Below are 24,444 nucleotides of genomic sequence, written 5' to 3'. Positions count from 1 at the left end.
TGATTGTATCCTTCTCATAGTGAACAAATGAAATACTGACTATAAATCCTGACTTTTACTCCAGGTGCAGATTAGAAATGATGTTTGAATTAAAGCCCCCCAGAAACAACTAAATGGCATTTTCTGTATGTGTGAATAAAACCTGGAACAATAAGTCGATGCAGTTGCACAGTTTACACTGCAACTTTAATTTTATTAAAGACACACGTGAACAAAAGAAACCTATAGAGAATTAGAGCGCTTAATAAATAAACGTTACTTATTTTGGTTGCAGTAATAAATGTCGGTGCGTGCAAGCTACAGTCACAGATAACATGTTCAGTATTTTTCTATGTTGTCATAAATATAAGCAATGCAATTTTTTAAATAATGTGATATGATTTTGAGGCTATAAAAGCCACCCCTGGTTTCTCCTCACACACAGGAGCACATACGAGTCGTGCTGCTGGGTTGATGCCCTTTCTACAGTCCAGTCTAGCTCTCCTCTTGTTAATGGCCTCTCTCCTGGAGACTGTCCTGGAGACGTTCTTATTCAATTTATATCCTCTTGAGATCCAGCCTATTCATTATGTCCTCTGTAGTGGACAAAAAAAGGTAAACTGAAAGAAACTTTTTATCCTCAGTTCTCAGGAGGTTAAAGCACCAAATCATAACAACAGTTGCCTCAAGGCACTTTACATTAAAAGGTAAAAACCCTACAATGTGGAGAAAAGAGAGAAATGATTGAATTATTTTGTGTTTTATACAAAACAGTATTTATGCTTTGTTGCAGGTTGTTAAAGCTGCTCACTTTTTAGGTAGTAAATCATCATCGAGACCGGCGGGCTGTTAGACATGCCTGGTCTCATTGTGTGCGCTACAGAACTAATGTATGTGATCACTAACAGGATGACATGACACTTTCTGAATCACCTAAACATTTTAACAGTTTTATAAAGAATGGTATGATGTGGCACGACGCTAATCCGGAATAATTCCAAGATGCTTATTTGTATATATTTATGGTGATATCTGGCTCACTTTAGAGAACATGTGAGTGCAGGTCAGATTTTTGCCGTCAGCTGTATTTTGTTTACCCCCAGATAATACTGAAAGGTGAATACTGTCAACTTTCCACTGTAGGTGCCTGACCATAGGAGACCCCAGTGCAATTCAAGTCCACCACTTAAGAGTGTTGTCTTTTTTTCAAAAAGCTAAACTGACACAGGACCACACCAACAAAAATTATAATTATTCAACAACAAATTGTGTGAGTACCAACTTGGCAATAAAGGTGATTCAGATTCTGACTCATAGGTCAAGGATGCCTCTAAAAACAAATGAGTAATAATAAGCCACATGCTTAGGGGTTTTCCCCCGATTGCTAAAGATTAAATTATTCAGAATCAAAGGAAAATCACCAGCAATATAAAGTAGTATAACTATCTCTTAAACATTTTTAATTTGGGTTTTATGTCTATATATATAAAAAATGAATTTTTTTAAGTTATTTAAACTTGACTTAATGTAAAATAGCAAAAAGCAAAATTTAAAAAAAAAAGTTCAAATTCAGTTTAAATATGTTCAGATTCAATTCCACACAAATTCATAGAGATTCTATCAAGTTTAAGCCTCTGCCTAAGACAACAGTTGTGAAGAGAAATCCATGCTCCTTTTTACTAGGACGATGTGACCTTGAAGTGCATTGACAGCTGACATTGATTTCCACTGTGCTCGTCTCTGCCTTTGCAGTCTTCCCTTTTTTTTTTTAGTCTGGGCTTGTTATAGAGACAAAGTGGTGCCAGTGAATGAGGCAAGTTGTAATGCTAGCACCCTGCAAATCATTGCTTCTGGTCCATTTGGTGGAATGAGTTTAATAAGGGATGTTACAGAGCACCAACGATGCAGTGTAATAGTGCAAGTACTATTTGAAAAACACAGCACTGTGAGAACTATAGCACCATACCTCATTTATTAGTATTTTGCTTGAAAAACTGGGTTCAGGAATTTACTGAAACATGAAAACAAACATGGAAATCTAGTGTAGAGGGCTTCAACTCTATGGGAAAGCTTTCCACAAGGTACAGGGATGTGTTCATGGGAATATTCGAACATCCTTCTGGAAGAGCATTTGTGAGGTCAGACACTGGTGTTGGACAAGACGGCCTGGCTCACAGTCTGTGCTCTAATTCACCCCCGAGGTCTTCTAAATGGGTTGAGGTTAGGACTCTGTGCAGCCCACACCTTGCTTTGTACACTGTTATGCAGTCATGTTGGATCAGGAAGGGGCCATCCCCCAAACTCTTCTTGGTATGCTGAAGCGTTAAGAGTTCCTTTCAATGGAAATAAGGGGCCAACTAAACACCGTAATCCCCCTTCCCCTAAACGTTACACTTGGCGCAGTGCAGTTAGAAAAGTACTATTTTCCTTACAACCGCCAAACCCAGACTCGTCTATTAGACAATCCAGAGAACAAATCTCCACTTCTCTAGAGTCCAGTAGCGCCATGCTTTACACCGCTGCATCTAATGCTTTCTATTGTGCTGGGTAATCTCAGGCAGCAGATCTCTACACACCGTTTTTGAGGTAATCTGAACGCCACATTAAGTCTGGAGGTTTGTAGCTATCGACTCTGCAGAAAGTTGGGAACCTCTGTGCACCAAGTACCTCAGCATGACCTCATGTCGACGAAGGTAGGAGGGAAAGAGAACTCGGGCCGAACCCCTTCTACCCCAGTGACCCTGTCACCAAGGATTTGTTTAACTGCCTCAGTGACCTCACCCCTGAAGATAGACGAATTGTCCCCCTCGTCCGCAGACTCTGCCTCCTCCATAGAACACATGCTAGTGGGATTAAGGAGGTCCTCGAACTACTCCTTCCACCACCCGATAATGTTCTCAGTTGAAGTCAGCAGCGCTCCACCTGCACTATACAAAAAAAGCGCTGCTTTGCCCTCCTGAGTTGCCCGAGTTTTTGCCCAAGTTCCACTTTGCCTGTCGGTACCTATCAGCTGCGACCGAAGTCCCACGGGTTAATCAAGCCCGATAGGACTTCTTCTTCAGCCTGGTGGCTCCCTTCAACTCTGGTGTCCACCATCTGGCTCGGGGGTTACCTCCGAACCACATGGTGTCCATATCATGTCCGTTATTGACATAATGTAACTTAACACTTAATTAACTAAAGTAACTTAGTAGGAGCCTGCACTATGTTTCCATATAATTAGAATTATTTCTGCCTGAGATGCTATACCTTGCTTTTTCTGTATCCTGCTTTTCCACCATGTAACTACGTCAGTAATTTCCATCTACCATTTGCTTTTCCTATCTTACAGTGCGCTCCAACGATAGAGTCATTTACTTGCATAGGGGTTTCACATGACCAGCTGCTAGATTCTGGGTGTGTCTCGTATGCACAAAGGAACATAAATGCACAGTGTTGCTCTAACAATGAATACGACACGTTGATATTACGTAAGAATTTATCCTGGCATCAGTGTGGATGATATGATATGGCACAACTATAGTTCAGGTACTGGGCTTGTCAGAGTGAGGGCTGTATTGCAAGCCACACAGGTGACAGATTATTTGATGTCAGAAATGCATCTTTAAAAATGTTTAAAATTTTATCAATTGAAAAATATTAAATTATTTTGTATGCATGTCACTTACAATAATTGTTCTTTGTCCTCTGATTACTACAACTTGAAAGAATATTTTTAAAAGACTTAAAATGATATATTTTGGTAGCATGGGGTTAGTGTCATCAGTGGTGACTTAGATGTCAGTAGAATAATATCAAAGTAAGAAAAAAATGGATATACACCACTAATTTGGTTTGTTAGAGTAAAAGAAACTGATTTTGTTAGCCTGGTTAGGTTCACATGTGGCCATTTCTCTTTATTAGTACACTGATGGCTCACACTTGTTGCCATTTCATCTTGTCTCCACTGCTCAGATCTTTGTGGAAACATAGTTAATAATAATTCAGAGGACAGTTCGAACAGGTTTCATAATATTCACACTTAAAGTTCTTCACTCTATGAATAAATCACTGTTAGTTACCTTTTAAAGGAACGATGAGACAAAGTCGATTATAGGTCGCTTATAGTTCTAATTTACACAATGCACATGCTCTAGACTTCTATATTTACCAGCGCTTCTTCTCTTTTAAGCTATTAAAGTGTAGTAATCACCAATAAGTCCGTGTTATGTCCACTCATCCAGAAAGGCGCCTGCTGACACCTCGTCTCTTAATTACAAATTCAAACCCTTAATGCATGCATGCAAAATAATTAGAAATTTAATTTGTCTTCTATATTTACTGATGTGCAAATGCCCAAATGACCCGGTATGTCTGCCAAACAGAGTGAGAAAAAAGTGTGTATTATCATCAGCAAAGCCATTTGCAACTCCTGCTGCAAGAGCAGAAAGCATATCTTCTTTACCACTTCATGTTTTGTACAGCTCCATTCTTCATTAGAATATCAGAACTATGAAAATGGTCAGGATTATGTTGTTGTCTCATTATATTTTCTTTGGTTTGCTGCTAATGAACAGGACAAGATGGCTAAATGAGAGTGTTCGGTTTACATTATTTGAAATGTGCCTAATAATGCTCATTAGTGTTTCCTTTGTGTTATACTGTTTGTTTAATTAGATTTTCATTTCCACTTCCTGCTAACAGTGACCATTGCTAATAATGGCTGTAATGTATTTGTTATTACAAGAAAAGACAAGAAGACAGGACTTTTTGTCTATTTGGGGAGGAGCGTCGAAAGTGATTTAATTTGTTGCCTGTTTTTTTTTTTTTTATTTGAAGTGGACTGTGTTTCTATTCTTTTGCTCTTCCTCTAACAACAGATCCTTCAGTGATTCATCACAGATCCATTTCCTTCTTTATTCAGATTCTATAAATTCATTTTGCAGCAAGATGAAACCACTTAACCAGGTTAGTCTTTGACCAAACTTTCATCTGCACTTAATGGCCTTCTCTCCAGCAGATGGAGTTTATTATTCGACAAACTGGAAATACCTAAGGTGGTATCACATAGGTTAAAACTTAAGTCTAGTCATATAAGGTGACTTTTGATTAGTCAGCTGTCTGGCTGCAAGGCTCCACTGGAGGCCCAGGAGAACTTCATTGACACACCACTGACACCATTAAATGTGTGGATGAGGATTTTGCTTTAAAACATAAAGACAAGCCTGACAGGAGCCACTCGCTGAGCCTGGGAGTCACTGCACCGAGTGCTCCGATTACCACTGGGACCACTGTTACCTTCACCCTCCTCATCTTCTCCAGCTCTTCTCTGAGCCCTTGGTATTTCTCCAGCTTCTCGTGTTCCTTCTTCCTGATGTTGCTGTCATTGGGAACCGCTACATCGATCACTACGGCCGTCTTCTTCTGCTTCTCTACCACCACTATGTCCGGTTGGTTAGCCACCACCATTTTGTCCGTCTGTATCTGGAAGTCCCACAGGATCTTAGCTCGGTCATTCTCCACCACCCTCGGGGGAATCTCCCACTTTGACCTAAGGACTTCCAGGCCATGCACAGCACAGATGTTCCTGTACACTATGCCGGCCACTTGGTTATGTTGTTCCATGTATGCCCTGCCTGCTAGCATCTTGCACCCTGCTGTTGTAAACAAGATGCAAGATGGTGCCTGTGTGTTTGGCACGCCGTCAACCGCTCTTTTTTATCTGTCTGATTTTATTGTTTTTAGGTAACGTTGTGCAACATGTCAGTTCAATACTGTCGTATGATCGCCAGACCTTATTGAAAATCAGCTCATCCACCAAAGTTTCAGTTTGGTTTGGTAAAGCCAGGGTTTTCTGCCTCCCTACCTGGAAGCAGTACCATTGCGCTGGCATCCCCTACCACTGCCACCAGATATGAAGAAGCGACGCAGGAGACGGGGTACTCGTGGAGGTCGCCTCGTTAAGCTGAGAATCCAGATTTCTTACCTTCCTCACAATCTTCGCTCCGTTCTTCAATCTTTTCCACGACTCTTGGTACCACCGCGTGCTCTGGATCCTGTGGATTCCTGGTTGGTTCCCGTTGTCGGCTATATCGGGAGAAGCCCTGTGAAATCCTTCCCTCTTTGGCATCTGCGTTGGAGGCGAATGGACCGATCAGACCTTAGACCGGTGGATCTGGTTGTCACTGCCGCGGAGGTCTCCGAACCAGCTCCCCTCAGGTTGGGTTTAATAAATGCCAGATCGGTGGCGAATAAGACCTTCATCCTGAAGGATTTCTGTTCTTCCCATGCTTTGGATTTCCTGTTTGACTGAAACCTGGAGTTCACCCGGTGAGTTAAGCGCCTTTTCTGAACTGCTGCCCGCTGGCTGTGCTTATTTTAGCGCTCTGAGAGCTTCTGGTCGTGGCGGGGGGTTAGCTGTTTTTAAAGCACACTTTGAGTTTAAGCAACTATCCTCATGGACACGCCACAGCAGCTTTGAACTTTGTTTGTGTGAACTGGGCCACTCGCCTTCGTTGCTGTGTGCAATAGTTTATTGGCCTCCTAAATATGACAAGGAGTTTTAATCTGAGTTTTCAGAGTTTCTCACTGACTGTGCATCCCGGTATGACCAGGTCCTGCTGCTCAGTGATTTTAATATACACGTCTGTTGCCCAGGAAAGCCACTGGCTAAGGACTTCATGGACCTGGTGAACTCTTTTAATCTTGTTCAGTCTGTTAAAGGTGCCACTCAAGAACATGGTCACACATTGGACTTGGTGTTATCATATGGGTTATCTGTCTGTAACTTACATGTGGAGGATGCTGTATTCTGTGACCATATGCCCATTGTATTTGACGTTGTTGCTCTTAGTCCTGTTGTTAAACGGCTGCACCTATGCGATGCTATCGAGCCTTCGGCTCAGATACTCCTGAGCGTTTTTCAACACTATTTGAACAACTTGTGTCCAGTCCCTCTGAGTCGTCCTCCGTAGATGGATTACTCTCTCATCTGGACTCTGTAAATCTGCCCTTGATGTTGTTGCACCTCTAAGACTCAGGCAGTGTAAACCCAAGGCCAGTCCTTGGCTAACCGATTTTACTTGAGCGATTAGAAGAGACTGTAGGAGATGTGAAAGGTGATGGAAAAAGGACAGACTGTACATCTCTCTGGAAACTCTTAAGACGAGCTGGAAAGCTTATCAGAGGGCAGCAAAGACTGCCAAAAACTCCTATTTTTCTCAACTTATTGCTGTTAATTCACATAACCCTCGTGTTCTGTATAATACCATAAATTTTGTACTGAATGCAGAGGATCATGTTCTTTTGCAGTCTTCTGAGGTTATGTGTAATAAGTTTCTTAATTTCTTTGTGGATAAGGTTGCCAGTTTGAGACCCTCCACTTTATCTTCTGTTGACCCGGCTGTGCATGTTCCCTGTTTAAATTTGCTTATTGCTTTCCAACCAATTGTTCTACCTGAACTCGAGAAGCTTGTGTTAACTGCTAACCCGTGTGGTTCTCCGAATGATGTCGCTCATCCCCATTTTCTAAAAAAGGTGTTTCCTACTGTTGGACCACATATTCTGAACCTAATTAATACCAGCCTCTTGTCAGGTCAAGTACCAAGCGAGTTTAAGCATGCAGTTATTCATCCTTACTTAAGAAGCCAGGCTCGGATATTTCAGTTCAGTCAAACTGTAGACCCATCTCTAAACTTCCTTTTCTGAGTAAGACCTTGGAAAAGGTTGTTCACACTCAGCTGATGGATTATCTAAACAACTCTCAGATGTTTGAAGTTTTTCATTCTGACTTTAAGCCGTTTCATAGCACAGAGACAGCTCTCATAAAGGTTATGAACGATATTCTGGTAACGACAGACTGTGGTAAACATGTAGTGCTTATACTACTAGATATGACTGCTGCATTCGACACAGTGGATCACGACCTGCTGATCTTTCGATTACAGCTTTGTGTGGGCATTTCTGGCTTGGCACTCCTGTGGATAAAATCATATCTGTCAAACAGGAGCTTCTGTGTTAAGTTGGGCTCGTCATCGTCCTCTGTGGCCCCTCTGCCATGGGGTGTCCCACAGGGATCTATTCTTGGGCCATTACTGTTTTCATCTCCTGCCACTGGGTGCGATCTTTCGTAAACACAAAGTCTCATTTCATCTATATGCTGATGATTGCCAGCTTTATTTTCCTTTCAGTCGTTCTGATAGCTCCCCACTTAGACTCCTGCTTGATTGCCTTATTGATGTTAAGTCATGGATGGCTCTAAACTTTTTAAATTTTAATGAACGTAAAACGGAAGCAATTCTGTTTGGGCCGAATCGTTCCTCTGATATCCCTGATGTTGACCTTGCTGCTCTGACCCCTCACCTGAAGAGCTCGATTACCAATCTTGGGTTAAAAATCGACTCTGCACTTACTCTTGATGGCCACATGAATGGGGTGGTGAATTCATCATTCTATCATCTCAGGCGTCTGTCGAAGGTTAAACCTTTTCTTTCAAGGCGTGACTTGGAGACTGGTATCCACGCTTTTATAACCTCACGCTTGGATTATTGCAACTCCCTTTTAAATAGGGGTTGGACTGGGCACTCTGACACGCCTGCAACTAGTCCAGAATGCTGCGACACGGTTTTTATCTGGTAGAAGGACATTTGAGCACATTACTCTGGTTCTGGCCTCCCTGCACTGGCTTCCAATTGAATTTAGGATTCATTTTAAAGTTCTTTTATTGGTTTTTAAATCCTTAAATGGTCTGGCACCTGCATATTTGTCTGATTTGCTGAAGCCCTATGTCCCCACACTTTTAAAACCTTATTAAGATCATATATAATATAATAATATATAATCTCACTGATCAATCCGCTGCAGGGGGAGTTGGAGCAAGTCCTCCAGCTTCTGGTTGTTGAATTCTGGGCGGGATTCCTGCAGTTTTTTGAACCGTCTGAAGGCCTTGTTTTTCTTAAGCTGCATCTGAAAATGGACACATGACACTGGGAGATTATTCAGAAACATTTACAAGACGTAGCTTCTGAATTTATAAGAAGTGTACTGGGACCAGATTTCATGATTGTGATGTGCAGAGCAGTAGTAACTACAGAGGAATAACATTGATGAGCAATAAAATGAAGATATAGGAAAGGGTTGCTGAAGGTATGTTAAGAAGAGAAATGACTAGGGATGGGTATCGTTTAGGTTTTATCCGATACCGGTGCCAAACCGGTACTTTTGAAACGGTGCCGGTGCTTAAACGGTGCTCAAACCGGTGCTTAAAGAATGGAGAACACAAAATTGGTCCAAAAACCTCATGTTCAGCTGTTTTTTTGTAAAAAGATAACAATGTTAGCCTTTTCTGCAGCTATGGGGCATATATGGTTATCACTCTTGGCTGGAAGCAGTGCTTAAACAATGGGAAAAAAAAAAACACAAACTATGTCCAAAAACCTCTCATGTTTAACTGTTTTCCACTTTTTCTTTGGTCATTTTAGCCTTTTTGGCCAGGGTGAAGGGAGCATCTGCCATCAAACAAGAAGACAGCCGCATGTAGCTATGATGATGTTTGCTAGTTCACCTTACATGCATTAATGTAATAACGTGGTTAGCCTACTCAACGTAAATTACACACGAACAACATTAAGCTACTCACACAGAGAAGAACGGCTGCTGCTGCCATCATCATCCTCATCATTTCTGCTACACTGGCAGGGCTAGGGGCCAGGACTCTCCTCTTCGGGTTTTTGGGGGATGTTGCTAACTCCGGGTCCGATAACAGGCACCACACCCGCAGTAGATGTGCTCGGTGTGAGGTCTCGCAGCAAGCTATCAAATACGGCGCATTTCTTGGCTTTAACAAAATGCTATACGTCGCCAGGTGTTTCATCGGATTCGAGGAGTTACCTCCTTTGACAGTATCACAGTATCACCTTAAAGCACTTGTTGCTGCTGAGTTTGCATCTTTTGCTGTGAAGTACAGCCAGACTTTTGACCGCTTCGCCTTGGTCATTTTTAATCTGTAGCTCTTCTCTAAAAGAACGTATGTACCTGGACCCGCCTACTATCCTCGGAAACGTAAAATGATTGGCTAGAATCTAAAGTGTATCACAGCTCGGGAAAAAAAAGCACCGAAATAAAGCACCGAAATGTGCGCTGCTTTTTGGTCTGGTTACTACCGTTTATATCAGAACCGGTGCCATCATGGCACCGGATACCGGTACCCATCCCTAGAAATGACAATCAGCGAGTAATAGTATGCTTTCATGCTGAGAAAGAGTACTACACATGTGAGGTTTGCTTTCAGAGCATTGATGTACAGTATAGAAAAGGTCAGAAGGCGTTCACTGAGTCTGAGTGCCAGAGAAGTATGAGGGTGGTGGAGGACGTGTATGAAGTCACCAGGAGAGTATCAAGGTGTCCAGTAGGAGTGAGAAGGTCGAGGCAGGAGTGGTTAGAGGTTAGAGGTCAGCTCTGACCTCTGAGCCCATTCTTACTTGCAGTGGTCATGTGATTAAACACATTTTACGGAAAGCTAGGTTCATTTTCACTAGCCACACCCAGGCCTGATTACTGCCAGACCTCTTAAATCAAGAACTCACTCAGATGGAACCTGTCTGACAATGCAAATTGGGCTAAAACATATCAAAAAGCAATCACGCCACAATCTAAAGACACTCAGGAACAGATGAGAAACAAAATCATTAATACAATCCTGATCAAAAGTTTAAGACCACTTGATGAAAAATGACATGGTTGGAGCTTAACAAGGTTCCAAGTCGAGCTTCAACATGCAACAAGAAGAAATGGGAGTGAGACAAAACATTTTTTTGAGCAATTTATTGAAAATAACACTTAAACCGAAACAGGCTGTTTTACAGCTGATCAAAAGTTTAGGACCACTTGCCTTTGAAAGGCCAAATCTGTGCAAAAATGTGGATTCATTGTCATTTTCTGTCATTTCACTGTCATGATGCTCTGTTGACAAAGGAAAACAAACCTTCCCTTGCTGAACGTGGTCGGGTTGTTGAACTGCATAAGCAGGATCTCTCACAGCACGCCATCGCTGCTGAGGTGGGACGCAGTAAGACGGTCATTTGATATATTTCCTAAATGATCCGGAGGGTTATGGAACAAAAACTCAAGTGGAAGACCCAAAAAATGTCCCCAGCACTGAGTCGGAGGATCCAACTGGCTGTCCGTCAAGACACTGGACGATGCTTGACCCAAATTAAGGCCGTTACTGGTGCCGACTGCAGCCCCATAACCATCTGAAGCCATTTGAGGCTGAAAGTCTTCAAGAACAAAAAAACGTCTCGTCTCCTTGAACGCCACAGAACTGACCGTTTGGACTTTGCTACAGAGCACCAAACATGGGACACTGAAAGGTGGAAGAAAGTTTAATTCTCTGAGGAGAACAAAAGTAACCTCGATGGTCCTGATGGTTTCCAACGTTGCTGGCATGACAAGCAGATCCCACCTGAGGTGTTTTCCACCCCACAGTGGAAGGGGCGCCATAATGGTCTAGGGTACTTTTTCCTTCAGTGGAACAGTAGTCTTCTCTTTATGGTAGACTTGGATATTTATCCAAGAATGTTGTTCACGATTGGCTGGTGTGAAGGGTTTTCTCATCACCATGATTCTGAGATCATCCACTACTGTTGCCTGTGGACGTCCAGGTCGTTTTGCATTGCTGAGGTCACCAATGCCTTCTTTTTCCTCAGGATGGACTAAAGATTTTGCCACTCCTAAGACTGCAGCAATTTCTCTGATGTTTTGTTCCTGTTTTTGCAGCTTACGGATGGCTTGTTTCACCTGCATGGAGAGCTCCTTTGACTGCATATTGTCTGTTCACAGCAAAATCTTCCAAATGCAATCATCACACCTCAAATCAACTCCAGGCCCTTTAGCTACTTAATTATCAATATCAAAGGAATTGCCCACATCTGCCCATGAAATAACCTTTGACTCAATTGTCCAATTACTTTTGTAACTAGATGTCACATGTCAAGAAGCTGAAACTCTTAAACCCTTCGTCCAATTGAATCTTCAGCCAACCCTCAAATGAAAGCTGAGAGTCTGCACATTATGTCCATTGTAACATGGAAAAAAGGATTTAGTCGCCACAGTGCAAGTTCCCCAAAAAATGACAAGGTCGTAACACCAGAGGAACTATGTCAGAGCAGAATGTGAAAAAAAAAAAAAATCCATAAACCACATGGTAGGATTGTAAAGAATTTTGAAATCAGGGTGGAAATAGTATGGTCATAACAAAAATAAGCTCAATACTTGTACATAACCTTTGTTGGCAATAACAGAGGTCAAACGTTTACTATAGGTCTTTACCAGGTTTGCACACACAGTAGCTGGTATTTTGGCCCATTCCTCCATGCAGATCTTCTCGAGAGCAGTGATGTTTTGGGGCTGTCGCCGAGCAACACGGACTTTCAACTCCCGCCACAGATTTTCTATGGGGTTGAGGCCTGGAGACTGGCTAGGCCACTCCAGGACTTTCAAATGCTTCTTACGGAGCCACTCCTTTGTTGCCCGGGCGGTGTGTTTTGGATCATTGTCATGTTGGAAGACCCAGCCTCGTTTCATCTTCAAAGTTCTCACTGATGGAAGGAGGTTTTGGCTCAAAATCTCACGATACATGGCCCCATTCATTCTGTCCTTAACACGGATCAGTCGTCCTGTCCCCTTGGCAGAAAAACAGCCCCATAGCATGATGTTTCCACCCCCATGCTTCACAGTAGGTATGGTGTTCTTGGGATGCAACTCAGTATTCTTCTTCCTCCAAACACGACGAGTTGAGTTTATACCAAAAAGTTCTACTTTGGTTTCATCTGACCACATGACATTCTCCCAATCCTCTGCTGTATCATCCATGTGCTCTCTGGCAAACTTCAGACGGGCCTGGACATGCACTGGCTTCAGCAGCGGAACACGTCTGGCACTGCGGGATTTGATTCCCTGCCGTTGTAGTGTGTTACTGATGGTGACCTTTGTTACTTTGGTCCCAGCTCTCTGCAGGTCATTCACCAGGTCCCCCCGTGTGGTTCTGGGATCTTTGCTCACCGTTCTCATGATCATTTTGACCCCACGGGATGAGATCTTGCGTGGAGCCCCAGATCGAGGGAGATTATCAGTGGTCTTGTATGTCTTCCATTTTCTGATGATTGCTCCCACAGTTGATTGTTTCACACCAAGCTGCTTGCCTATTGTAGATTCACTCTTCCCAGTCTGGTGCAGGTCTACAATACTTTTCCTGGTGTCCTTCGAAAGCTCTTTGGTCTTGGCCATGGCGGAGTTTGGAGTCTGACTGTTTGAGGCTGTGGACAGGTGTCTTTTATACAGATGATGAGTTCAAACAGGTGCCATTCATACAGGTAACGAGTGGGGGACAGAAAAGCTTCTTACAGAAGACGTTACAGGTCTGTGAGAGCCAGAGATTTTCCTTGTTTGAGGTGACCAAATACTTATTTTCCACCCTAATTTACGAATAAATTCTTTACAAATCCTACCATGTGAATTCATGGATTTTTTTTCACATTCTGTCTCTCACAGTTGAAGTGTACCTCTGGTGCAAATTACTGACCTCTGTCATCATTTTAAGTGGGGGAACTTGCACAATCGGTGGCTGACTAAATACTTTTTTGCCCCACTGTAACTATAATTGGAATATTTTTCAGTAAACAGGTAAAAACAACAACAACAAAAACTTATGTCAGTGTCCAAATATATATGGATCTAACTGTGTGTATGGTTAGAAGGCTATCACTGACAAAAAGACTAAAGGCCGAGTTGAAGGATTAAAAATGAAGATAGTTGATTATGGAGCAGACCAGAGAGAAAACTCATGGATGTAATGAAGGAGCATATGCAAAGGTTTGGTATGATGCAAATGTTCGGTTAAGATGGAGACAGATTATCCACTTTGGCTACTGCTAAAGAGAGCGGCCGAATGAAGACGCAGCAGCATGTTTCTTTACATCTATCAACATGTAGAAAATTGTTAGATTCTGCAAAAACTTGCATTCTTGAAGTTCACAGTAAAACTACATAATAAATTTGATCTGATAAAATTGCTGTGCTTTGCTATTCAATGTAACAAGAAATCAGTAAATAGATAAAAACAGAAAAACTGACATCAGTGACAAAAAAAGATCGACTAACAGTCTGAACCAAGTTCAAATATAATGTTCATACCTGAAGCACTTTCTGGGCTTTATAAATGTTATCCACATATGTGTAGTAATGGTGCATACGGGTGGAGAACTGGTCAAGGCCTTTGCCAAAGTAGCCATTCTCCAAATGAACAAGTAGAGTCCTGAGAGGAGAAAAACACACACACACACACACACACACACACACACACACACACAAGTTTAAACATGATCTATTGCACGTTGTTTTTCCATGTGTTGCATGCTTTTGTTGCCAATGTTTGAAAAGCCAGGTTATTAAAAAAAAAAAAAAAACTTTCCCTAGTTCTCTTTGTCTCTTTTTGCTTTGAAATTCATTAAATCAATTAATCAGCTAACATGATCCATAACATTTATGTATAATAACAAATGGTATCAATTTTAGCAAACATTAAATCCTGCATTAGTACAAAGCAAAATGTGTATTAATATTTGCTTTTCTGTCTTTTTCTTTGGTTTTGTAAACCAGTCTGTTAAATCAAAGACCCCATACATATATTTAGAACATGCTACGGTAGTCACTTTCACTGGATCATTGTCGCTTATTTTACGGGCAGTGCAAGTAAGCCATGTGTGTGGCATGTTACTCCTGAGTCACAACGTCCTTAACAAATCCACAGGACATGGTATCAAGAACTATTTTAATATACGTGGCACATTTTTTGTGCATCACAGGCCTTTGAGACGTTCGTGTTAAAGTTTACTCTCCTAGCAAACATTTAGCCTCAAGTTGAGTTATTGTGCATTATTGTCTGAGACGGCACTGCTTCTTTGCATCAGTGCCACGCTCCCTGAGAAGGAGCTCATGTGAGGTTAGATCGCATCTGAAGCATCATTTTCAACAAAGGCATACACATTTAGAGAAAGCGAGGAGGCTGAGCAGAGTTCAGAGGATTGCTTCCCTGTTAATGAGAGATTTAGCAGTCAAGGTTCTGTAGTGTTTCTTCCCCCATGGGTGACGCATTTACTGGGACCCAGACGACAGATGTACCTTCAGAGCACCCAGGGCTACTTTGTAGTAAGAACACGCCTGCCGAACTTAAGCAATTGGTTGGGGGTGTTGACACTTGTGAAGGAGCTTGTTATTTGAACTTGGAGGAAGTACCACATATTCACGCACACACATTCTCTAATGATGTTCCCAGAGACTGCTGCTCATACAAGCTGTGAGAAGGAGCACTTTACTGTTGAAGTTGATTTAAATAGATTTTAATGAAGTTGCCGGCAAAGGTAGGCTCTGTTCATAATCGGGAGGTGCAGGAGAAGCCGAGAGGGTTCTAACGAGAGCAAAGGGCAGGAAAAAATGTATTTCCATTTCTTTCCCTTTCTGACAGAGACTATTATGATAAATATGAAATTATGGATTACATTTTTTTTTTTTTTTAATTTCCACAGCAATTAAATTGTCCGACCATCAGCACCAAGGTGGAGATGACATTAGCATTCCATGCGTGTCATCCGCATTAATTCCAAGCAGTTGCGGCATCGTGGATGATACGACTGAACCCAAACAATTCAGGCCACGTCACCATTACTTGGAGAAGGCTCAACAGATGAACGGCAACTCTCAAAACACAGGATGAAACATGAGAAACTATAAATGGAATAAACAGTTCGCTAACACTAAAGCATTAAACCAGCATTTTGTTGCTCTCAAAAAAACAACACAATGTGATGTCAGCCGTTTTTACCCACACAGTGTCTGAGCTCCATCCTACACTCCAGTTCTTTAATGACAACCTCACCTCTGCTTTGTGCTTGGTCCACACAGCATTCTGGACCAGTGCTGCACACTAACTTCCTTCCCCAACCGCCCCATCACCTTCATTTAAGTTGAATGAAATCTTTTATCCAAATGTCATATAAACTTCTCAGGTATTACCACCTTTATAGATATTTGCCTACTCTCCACTGATAATTTTAAATATTTTATTATGGATTCCTGGGAGGAAATGACAACGTGAAGATGGGACATCACCAAACAAATGTGGGCATTGCCAAGCAGCAGCTGTCTTCCTTTCGTTATGCTTTAACATTTATTTCAGCTGTTTCTGAGTATTTTGCCATTAAATAAAATGAATCATCTATTGGCCCGACAAGTTTACTGACTTGTTTATTTTTAAAAACTCCAGACTGGCATCACCAGTACCAGCAGTAACAGCTCTACACAGTGAGGGAAATCATTATTTGATCCACTGTTGAATTTGTAAGTCTGCTCACTGCTATGGTCATTTCAATTTAATGGAAAGAGACATAAAATCAATGCAAATGTCAACATTTTACTTAATCTACAAAGACATACAAAATAATTATTGCACAGCAGTTTGTTTATAACTGTCTAATTACATTTGGACCATTTAAAAAGGCATTACAGGGATTACATATTATAGAGACGTCAGTCCTGAGTGATTCCTCTAACCTGAATGAGTACAAATCAAATCAAAATGTATTTATAGAGCACATATTAAAACAACAGTGTTGACCATAGTGCTTCACAGTCAGTAAAAGCATGAGACAATTAAAACAAACAATAAAACAGGACAACAAACAATAGGTAACAACACAACAAGCTAGAACAGCCAACTAGTTAGAATCAAAGGCCAAAGTAAAAAGATAAGTTTTAAGACGTGATTTAAAAGACTGGATCGGCTCGGCAGTACGAAAATGAACAGGGAGGTTATTCTGGGTGCCACGGATGCAAAGGCCCGGTCACCGCTCAACTTCATTCGAGACCTAGGTTGTGCTAGGAGCCTGTGATTGGACGATCTAAGTGCTCTGTTGGGATTGTATAAGTGGAGGAGTTCATAAAGATAGCTGGGCGCCCAATTATTCAGAATTTTAAAAGTGAACAAAAGAATTTTAAAATCTTTGCGATATTTGACAGGGAGCCAATGTAGTTTGGCTAAAGTTGGAGTTATGCGTTCATAGATTCTCGTACCTGTTAAAAGATGCCCAGCTGCATTTTGAATTAACTGAAGAATGGCAGAAGACAGTAGTCCAGTCTGGATGTGATAAATGCGTGGACAAGCTTTTCAAGGTCCTTTAAAGGAAGGAATGGCTTTGCTTTGGATATCTGACGCAACTGGTAAAAGCTGTTTTTTACCACAGTGGAGACCTGTTTCTGAAGTTTAAAAGAGCCATCCAGGAACACTCACAGGTTCCTTACAGTGAGCGAGAGATGGCTAGTGAGAGGGCCTAGGGCATCAGCTAACTGAGTGTGACTACCAAAGACTATGATTTCGGTCTTATTCTCGTTCAGTGTAAGAAAATTATGTGATAACCAAATTTTAACTTCATGCAAACAGTTGAACAGAGGTTGCAAAGAAGCAGACACACCTGATTTCAGAGGTGAATAAATCTGGATATCATCAGCATAACAGTGAAAGGAGATGTTGTAATTTCTAAAAATTAATCCCAACGGCAACATGTACAAAGAGAAAAGAGCAGGACCGAGCGCGGACCCTTGAGGCACACCACAATAAATAGGGGCAGAAGCTGAGGAGTGTTGCCCCATAGCAACAGAGAACGACCTCTCTGAGAGGTAGGATTTAAACCAAGTTAAACCGTACCTTTGAGACCAACAACATGTTCCAGTCTTGATAGAAGAATGTTGTGGTTAAACGTGTCAAAAGCAGCAGTCAAGTCAAGTAAAACTAAAACCACAGTCAACAGTTAAAAGAAGATCATTAACAACTCTAAGTAAGGCTGTCTCTGTGCTGGGGCGAGGTTTCAAACCAGACTGAAACTTGTCATTAATACCATTTGCATCTAAAAAGGCCTGAAGTTGTTTTAAAACTACCTTTTCCAATATTTTGGAAATAAAAGGGAGTTTGGAGATCGGCCTGTAGTTAGTGAGACCATTAGGGTCAAGATTTTTCTTTTTCATAATAGGTTGCACAACAGCATGCTTAGAGAGACGGTACACAACCTGATGACAATGATGCATTCAGCAGAGATAAGATACAAGGACCAATAACATGTAAAGCTTCCTTAAAGAAACGAGAAGGAAGAATATCATGCGGGGAACCAGAGATTTTGAGATGATCAATTATATCTTTTAAAGCAGAATAAGACACTGGCTCAAACTGTTGGAAGACAGTCAAGCATTCAGAGGCTGGAACTGGGTCTAAAACTGATGATGGATGAGATGGATGAGAAGCCCTTAGAGCTGAGATTTTATCAGAGAAATACTTTAAGAATTTATCACAAAGAGCAGGGGAAGCATCCCTATAAGTGGTAGTGCAAGGGTTTATCACAGAGTTAAAAGTATTAAAAAGAGCTCGGGGGTTGTGCCTATTAGTCATAATAATGCTAGACAAAAAGGCAGATTTGGCAGCTTTAACAGACTTTTGATACTTAGACAATTATGGAGGATGTCCAGAGAGACGTGGAGTTTGTCTTTCCTCCATTTTCTTTCAGCACGACGACATTCACGCCTGAGGGCACGAGTAGCATCATTTAGCCAGGGTTGTTTAATCCTCAGAGGTGCCACAGAGTTAAGAATGTCAGCGCATGTAGTATAAAAGAGGTTAGCAAGCTCATCCACTGATAAAACCCCATTACAGTTAGCATCAGAGAGGGGACAGTCAAGGAAAGCATCAATGAAGTGGGCGATTGACTGGGAGTTAATTGTGCACGTTTGCCGCACAGGACCATCACTGTTCACATCCACATCGCTCGCTACAGTATCAAACAAAACCGGGAAGTGATCAGAAATCCCAGAGTCCTCTATGTCCGTGATGCAAATATCCAGACCATAAGACCAAATCAAGTATATGACCTTTAGTGTGAGTTGGTTCACTTACCCACTGGGTGAGATTGAGGGTGCTAATAAGAGCGAGGAAATCCTTAGCTAGCAAACTGTCCTCACAGAAAACATGAATGTTGAAGTCACCAACAATTAGTATACGGTCATAACGTAGCAGAAGGCTCCCCAGTAGATCAGCAAATTCTGGAAGAAAATCCTTGATAAGTTTCGGGGGCGATACACCACAGCGCAGAGGATGGAGGGGACGCAGTTCACTTCCAATAACTGCACCTCGAAACTGGGGTACAGAACAGGTGGCAGCTGCCGACATCGAAGTTTGTCTTTAAAAACTGAAGCTAGCCCTCCACCTCTTCCAGTGGTCCGGGGTGAGCTAATAAAAGCGTAGTCAGGTGGGAGCAGCTCCGAGAAGGGAAAAAGTTCGCCGGGGCGAAGCCAAGTTTCCGCCAGTCCCGACGATAGAATAAGATCATTTAAAATAAAAGTCTTATTCGCCAGTGACCTTGTATTTAGCAAGGCCATACGGAGAGTGGTCACACTGTTACTGGTAGGAGAACGGCGCAGCAGGCGAAGGTTGAGATTCGCACCTCCTCTGGAGGACCGCACCCAGCACCGAGCGGGTGGAAGATCAGCTGGGAGGTCCAGGTAACCATAAGGTCCGACAGGGCGAATCCAGCGATGACAGAACAGTCTGAAGTTAGCATGGTCCCAGAGGGCAGGAATAGATGACAAGATGTTTATAGAATAGCGATCATTTGTCCCAACATAGGACTTTAAAAAGGCCTTGATACGAACACGTTTACCCCGTCTCCGTGAACGTTTCCTTTGAGAGAAGGTAGATGGTAAGTGGCGGAGATAATCAGGAAAGTCCTTCGAAAGCGGAGGAGGATTCTCAGGTCTCCATTTAAAATCTTGTGTCTGGTAGTCCAAAGGCCGGAGATTCAAGAGTTTGGCGATCATAGGCAAGTAACGTGGCGACATCAGGGCAGCACATAGACAGAAGGACGACAAACAACAGCGGAGGAGACAGCTTGCCGTGAACACTGGCGCCATCTTGGAACTTTACACAAATATACTATAAATAAGTCTGCACGTTAATAAGCCAACACTCTTATTTTGGTAAGCAGTAATAGTAACTACATTTGTGGCAGTGCCCAAATATATATGGATCTAAATGCATATTACACATTAGAGGAAAACAGCAACATTTGCATTCCTATTTCCTGTTGCTGAACTGAGTGATGATTACATTACTTGAAGTTTCACATACATATTGAATCATTTCCTAGTGGTGAATCACTGCGGCACTGGATCTCCATGGCCCGTTTTATCTCGAGAGCTTGTCGTTATATTCACATCACTGATTAAATAAGGACTTCATAATGAAGATAAACAGTATGTGAACTGCAAAACCATTTATCCAACACATCAGACTGTGTAATGCATACCTCAATCTTCATTGCGGCAATCTCAATGAGAAAGCCCGTCAGTCTGCAGGGGATAGAGGCCTTGGGGAACTCGTACAACTCATTATTTAGCTCGGAAATGGAATTCCCAATCAGCGGTCTCCGAAGCCCCTGCTCCACAGTTTCCCGTTCTGTGCAGTCTGATAATGAACTATGGGCTAGGAGCAATCTTTCTCACATGAATAAGAAAAAACACCGACACTTCCTACTTTAGACTTATAAGCCAACATGAATTACAGATACGACTTCAAAGAGAGCTATCAGCATACTTGAGTTTATCCATCCATTCTCTTCTGCTTATCCTTGTCAGGGTCGCGGGTGGGTGGAGCCTATCCCAGCTGTCTTAGGGCAAGAGGCAGGTATACCCTGGACAGGTCACCAGTCTGTCGCAGGGCTAAGACATAGACACAGACAACCATTCGCACTCACACCGCTAAGGCCATGCCTTATTATTTATTTATTTCATATACATCTACACTATCGTTCTAATGTTTTAGAATACGACCGTTTTTCTACTGTAATTGTTGCAGTTTAATGTCTCACTGCACTCTGAAATGAAAGCATGGTACAAATAAGCAACTGGAGTTAAAAAAGTAAAACATGGCGTTAGTTTATGGACCAAAATATATTCCAAATGTCTGACTCATCAGAGTGGCCACCTTTGGCAGATATAACAGCTGGTTCTTCCCATAAGTGTGTGGCACATGTAGGCTGTTTTCCTTTCACTCTTCTGTCCAGTTTACCATCTTGGTCTTTTTATTAGAAAATATTAACACCCTTTAAAAATACATTTACAGATCAAAAGCAGGGACTGTTTAGCTCTTGAAACATTTAAAACAGTAACAGAGATGACCCTGTCCTATAACAAGTTGTGCCATGTGTGGAAAATATTCTTATTGTTACAGCATAATATCATGAGCTTCACCAATATATTTTATAGCAACTTTTCTTTTAAATGTAGTGACAAAATCATGGCAAATTGGAATTTTTAAAAATGATATTACAATCTGAAACGGAACAGTAGGAATGACCCATATTTGGACCAGTCGTAGCTTGAAATGCTTTGAAATGAAAATATCAGTTTTCCTGTCAGCTTCCAAAACCCATTTTGAGCTCGTTTCTCTACCATATTGATTTATGGATTGCAGAGCTAAGTCCAGGGCCTCAACATGCACACATGTTCCAACTTCAAACCTCAACCCGTTTATTTTAAGTCATTCGTGCGGACTCAGGATCTGAATTTTACAGCATCAACACAAACGAATCAATTGATGTCTAGACATGCGGTGAGATCAGTTTGTCTCAGAATTGGTCATTAGCGAGAAAGTGCATTAATATTCTGCGATAATAATAATGCTGTTCATTTGTGATATACATCTACTGAGGAAGAGAACTACTGTGCACTGCAGTACAATAACACTAACCTTTGCTAATGTGAAGATAAGGACTGTGCTTTGGTAAACTAAGAGTTTATCTACGCTGCATTCTTGCAGAACAGACAAACTAAGCATGCCTATCTGTACGCGGGCTCTCACCACAATCCCCAGAGCATGGATATTCTTTAAATTATTCAGAGAATACTTACTGGTTTACTGATAGAATAGCTTTAATTGAACAGAAAATGTCTTCTCTAATGTCCGACCTCAGGGTTCCTTTGGCCTTCAAAATGTCCACAAAGAACTGCAAAGAAACAGAGCAGAGAGAGACAAAGGGACATTATCTTCCAGCATTTGTGTTACTCGGTTGTCTCCCATTGGATTTTTTTTGATAAGCAGGTGCTTTTATTGCTGACAACCCTAAAAGTAAAGCTACACAGAAAAACAGGACATTTAACAGCAGCAGGTACTATAAGGCTGGGGTGTTGCTGCCCTACAGCCACTTTCTGACTGCTATGATTATTTTGGAAGAGCCCATTTGAAGCACAAATGCAGAGGGACACTGTCGTACCACAGCACTGACAATAAAGCGACAGCTGTGCTGGTCTCAAGTCATTTGAAGTGAAAATGGGATTAGCAAATTGAATGTGCATTAGGCCTAAAATGACTCCTAATTGGAGTGAACGGATGGGGGGGGTGAATAATTGTGTAGAAACTGGGCAGCAGCAGTGAGCAGAAAAAGTCTGTTCTCTCTTTGAGGCAAATATGATTCCACCTCGGGTCTGGAACAACCTCCACAGACGAGCCGATCAGATCTTTATAGATGGGTTCTCATGCTATCAAAGTGTTCTTGTTTCCTTGAATTATGACAAGTTACTAAGAGAGCAACTTTCAAAGGCGCGATGGAGCAGAGGTGACTGATCAAACCCGTATGCATCCTGGATGATCTTCACCACCCACTGCACCACTAACACACGGGCAGAGGCCCACGTTCCCCAAGACACTGATTCAGCTCCACTCCAACAATGACAATTATAGGAAATATTTTTAAACATTTTATTATACATTACTTCAACTGCCCTAACTAAAGAATTTTCTAAATAAGTATAAATTAAGATGGGGTCAAAATACATTTATATCGATACAGTTTATGTTACATTACAATTCGACGTGTGAAGCTGCTAGTTCGCCCCTCTCTTGTCCACATTTGCCTCTGCCCCACCTCTCTCCCTCACTAAATGTCCCTCTCCCCTTCACCTGCAGGCAGCGACAGAATGGAGACATGAGGACACAACAGCAGCTGCTGAACAGAAGCTGGTTGGTAATAACTAGGGCTGGGCCATATCATACCGTTCACAGTGATACCGGTATAATGTTGGACAACAATAAGAAAATGAAATAGACTATGTGCACGTTAGCATATGCTACTTCCGGTGCGGAAACTCCTGTGGGGAGCTTTGTTTCCGGTGTCCTATTCGCGCCTGGTTTACGGTCCAAAACAAGTTAAGCAAATGAATGAATCAAGCGGCGATTTACATTTCTATAGATGTCTCGGGCATTTACCCAATATATCTGTAAATGATGTTCATCGACTTGTCGATATTTTTCCCCCGCGCCTCAGAGCAAAAGAGAAAAGGGATTCAAATGTTATATTTCTCAGCTGTCCCTCGTTTATCGCGGGTGTTATGTTCTAAAAATAACCGGCGACAGGTGAAATCAAGTAGCCAATTTTATTTTTTGACGGTGCAAAACGTTTGGTGGACATCGTGGACATACAGCGCTGCACTTCAGAGTCACACTGCTAGCATCGATGCAGCGATTCTGTACTGTACAGGAGAGACGTCACGGAGGAGATCGTCTGCAGCGATCAGGACGCAGGACACAATGTGATGTTAAAAATAAGCATGCAAACTTGCAATCTGTGAAACAGCGAGGTGAAAGGTGAACCGCGTTATTAGTGAGGGACCGCTGTAATTTTGAAGGTAAGTCACAACATACCCTTCGTAAATACTAATGTATAGAAACCGTTACCACCAATCATTCATTTTTTGTGTGGCTTTTTTCACGGTTTGTTAACATGCTGTGTAGGTGCGTACTTGACTAGCTGATCTCGACATAACGGGGAAACATCTGGTTTGACTGTTGTTCACCTGTAGTTTGAATGCTGAACATTTGCCTGTTTAAATCATGAGACCAGTCACTATACAGAGATGTGCTTCTGAATGTGGACGATGTGTCTTCTGCTGCAGTGATGCAGTTCTGCTTGTGTTGAGTGATGTAAACAACTGATCGATCTAAACTCTTTAAACGTCAAAATTGATCATTAGATTTTTTTATGACACAACAGCGGTGAGTGTTCCCACCTTCTGCTCTTTGTAACTTAACGCCATCTTTCCGTTTTCGAGTTTTGGACATGATTTTGGAGTATATCTTCGCAGTAGCGATTGACCGCAAAGTAAAGCTACCGGAAATGTACAACCCCACATCCGGTCTCAAACCAGGAAGTTAGCATTTTCTCGTGCACAGGGGGTTTCCGGTACGGATCGGGTAGTGACACGATATGGCGATAGAATATGGGTAAAACGCACATGCGCAGTGCCTTTGTTTACATACGCACATGGCGGCGACGCAGAATGAGAAGAGTGAAAGTGGATCGTTGAATGAAACAGATGAACCTGAACTGGTTTGTAAAA

The 24,444-nt window shown here is 41.9% G+C and overlaps 2 protein-coding genes across 3 annotated transcripts in view; both read right to left on the bottom strand.

Moving 5' to 3' along the window:
- Positions 1 to 24,444, bottom strand: part of arhgef39 (Rho guanine nucleotide exchange factor (GEF) 39) — a 56,102-nt gene that overhangs the window by 27,168 nt on the left and 4,490 nt on the right. For both annotated transcript variants that reach the window (XM_040015015.1, XM_040015014.1), the window contains exons 3-5: positions 21,961 to 22,055; positions 14,149 to 14,269; positions 8,804 to 8,922 (exon numbers count right to left, since the gene is read on the bottom strand). In XM_040015015.1, the coding sequence (XP_039870949.1) occupies positions 8,804 to 8,922; positions 14,149 to 14,269; positions 21,961 to 22,055 (335 nt within the window). The remainder of the gene's footprint in view (positions 1 to 8,803; positions 8,923 to 14,148; positions 14,270 to 21,960; positions 22,056 to 24,444) is intronic.
- LOC120723533 lies at positions 15,525 to 20,752 on the bottom strand. Its single transcript, XM_040015016.1, has 2 exons — positions 19,254 to 20,752; positions 15,525 to 18,764 (listed from the first exon to the last, which is right to left on the bottom strand). The coding sequence occupies exons 1-2, from the start codon at positions 19,960 to 19,962 to the stop codon at positions 18,445 to 18,447; spliced, it is 1,029 nt and encodes a 342-aa protein (XP_039870950.1). The 5' UTR covers positions 19,963 to 20,752; the 3' UTR covers positions 15,525 to 18,444.

This window comes from Simochromis diagramma, unplaced genomic scaffold (assembly GCF_900408965.1).
Source record: "Simochromis diagramma unplaced genomic scaffold, fSimDia1.1 OVJJ01000453.1, whole genome shotgun sequence".
NCBI lineage: Eukaryota > Metazoa > Chordata > Actinopteri > Cichliformes > Cichlidae > Simochromis > Simochromis diagramma.
The sequence above is the reverse complement of the archived record's forward strand: the minus strand, read 5'-3'. Positions and strand labels throughout refer to the sequence as shown.

Coding starts and splice junctions, on each gene's coding strand:
- LOC120723533 (XM_040015016.1), bottom strand. CDS start 19,962: ATGGCGCCAGTGTTCACGGCAAGCTGTCTCCTCCGCTGTTGTTTGTCG. Junction 18,765..19,253: donor GACCACTGGAAGAGGTGGAG/GGCTAGCTTCAG, acceptor CAATTAACTCCC/AGTCAATCGCCCACTTCATT.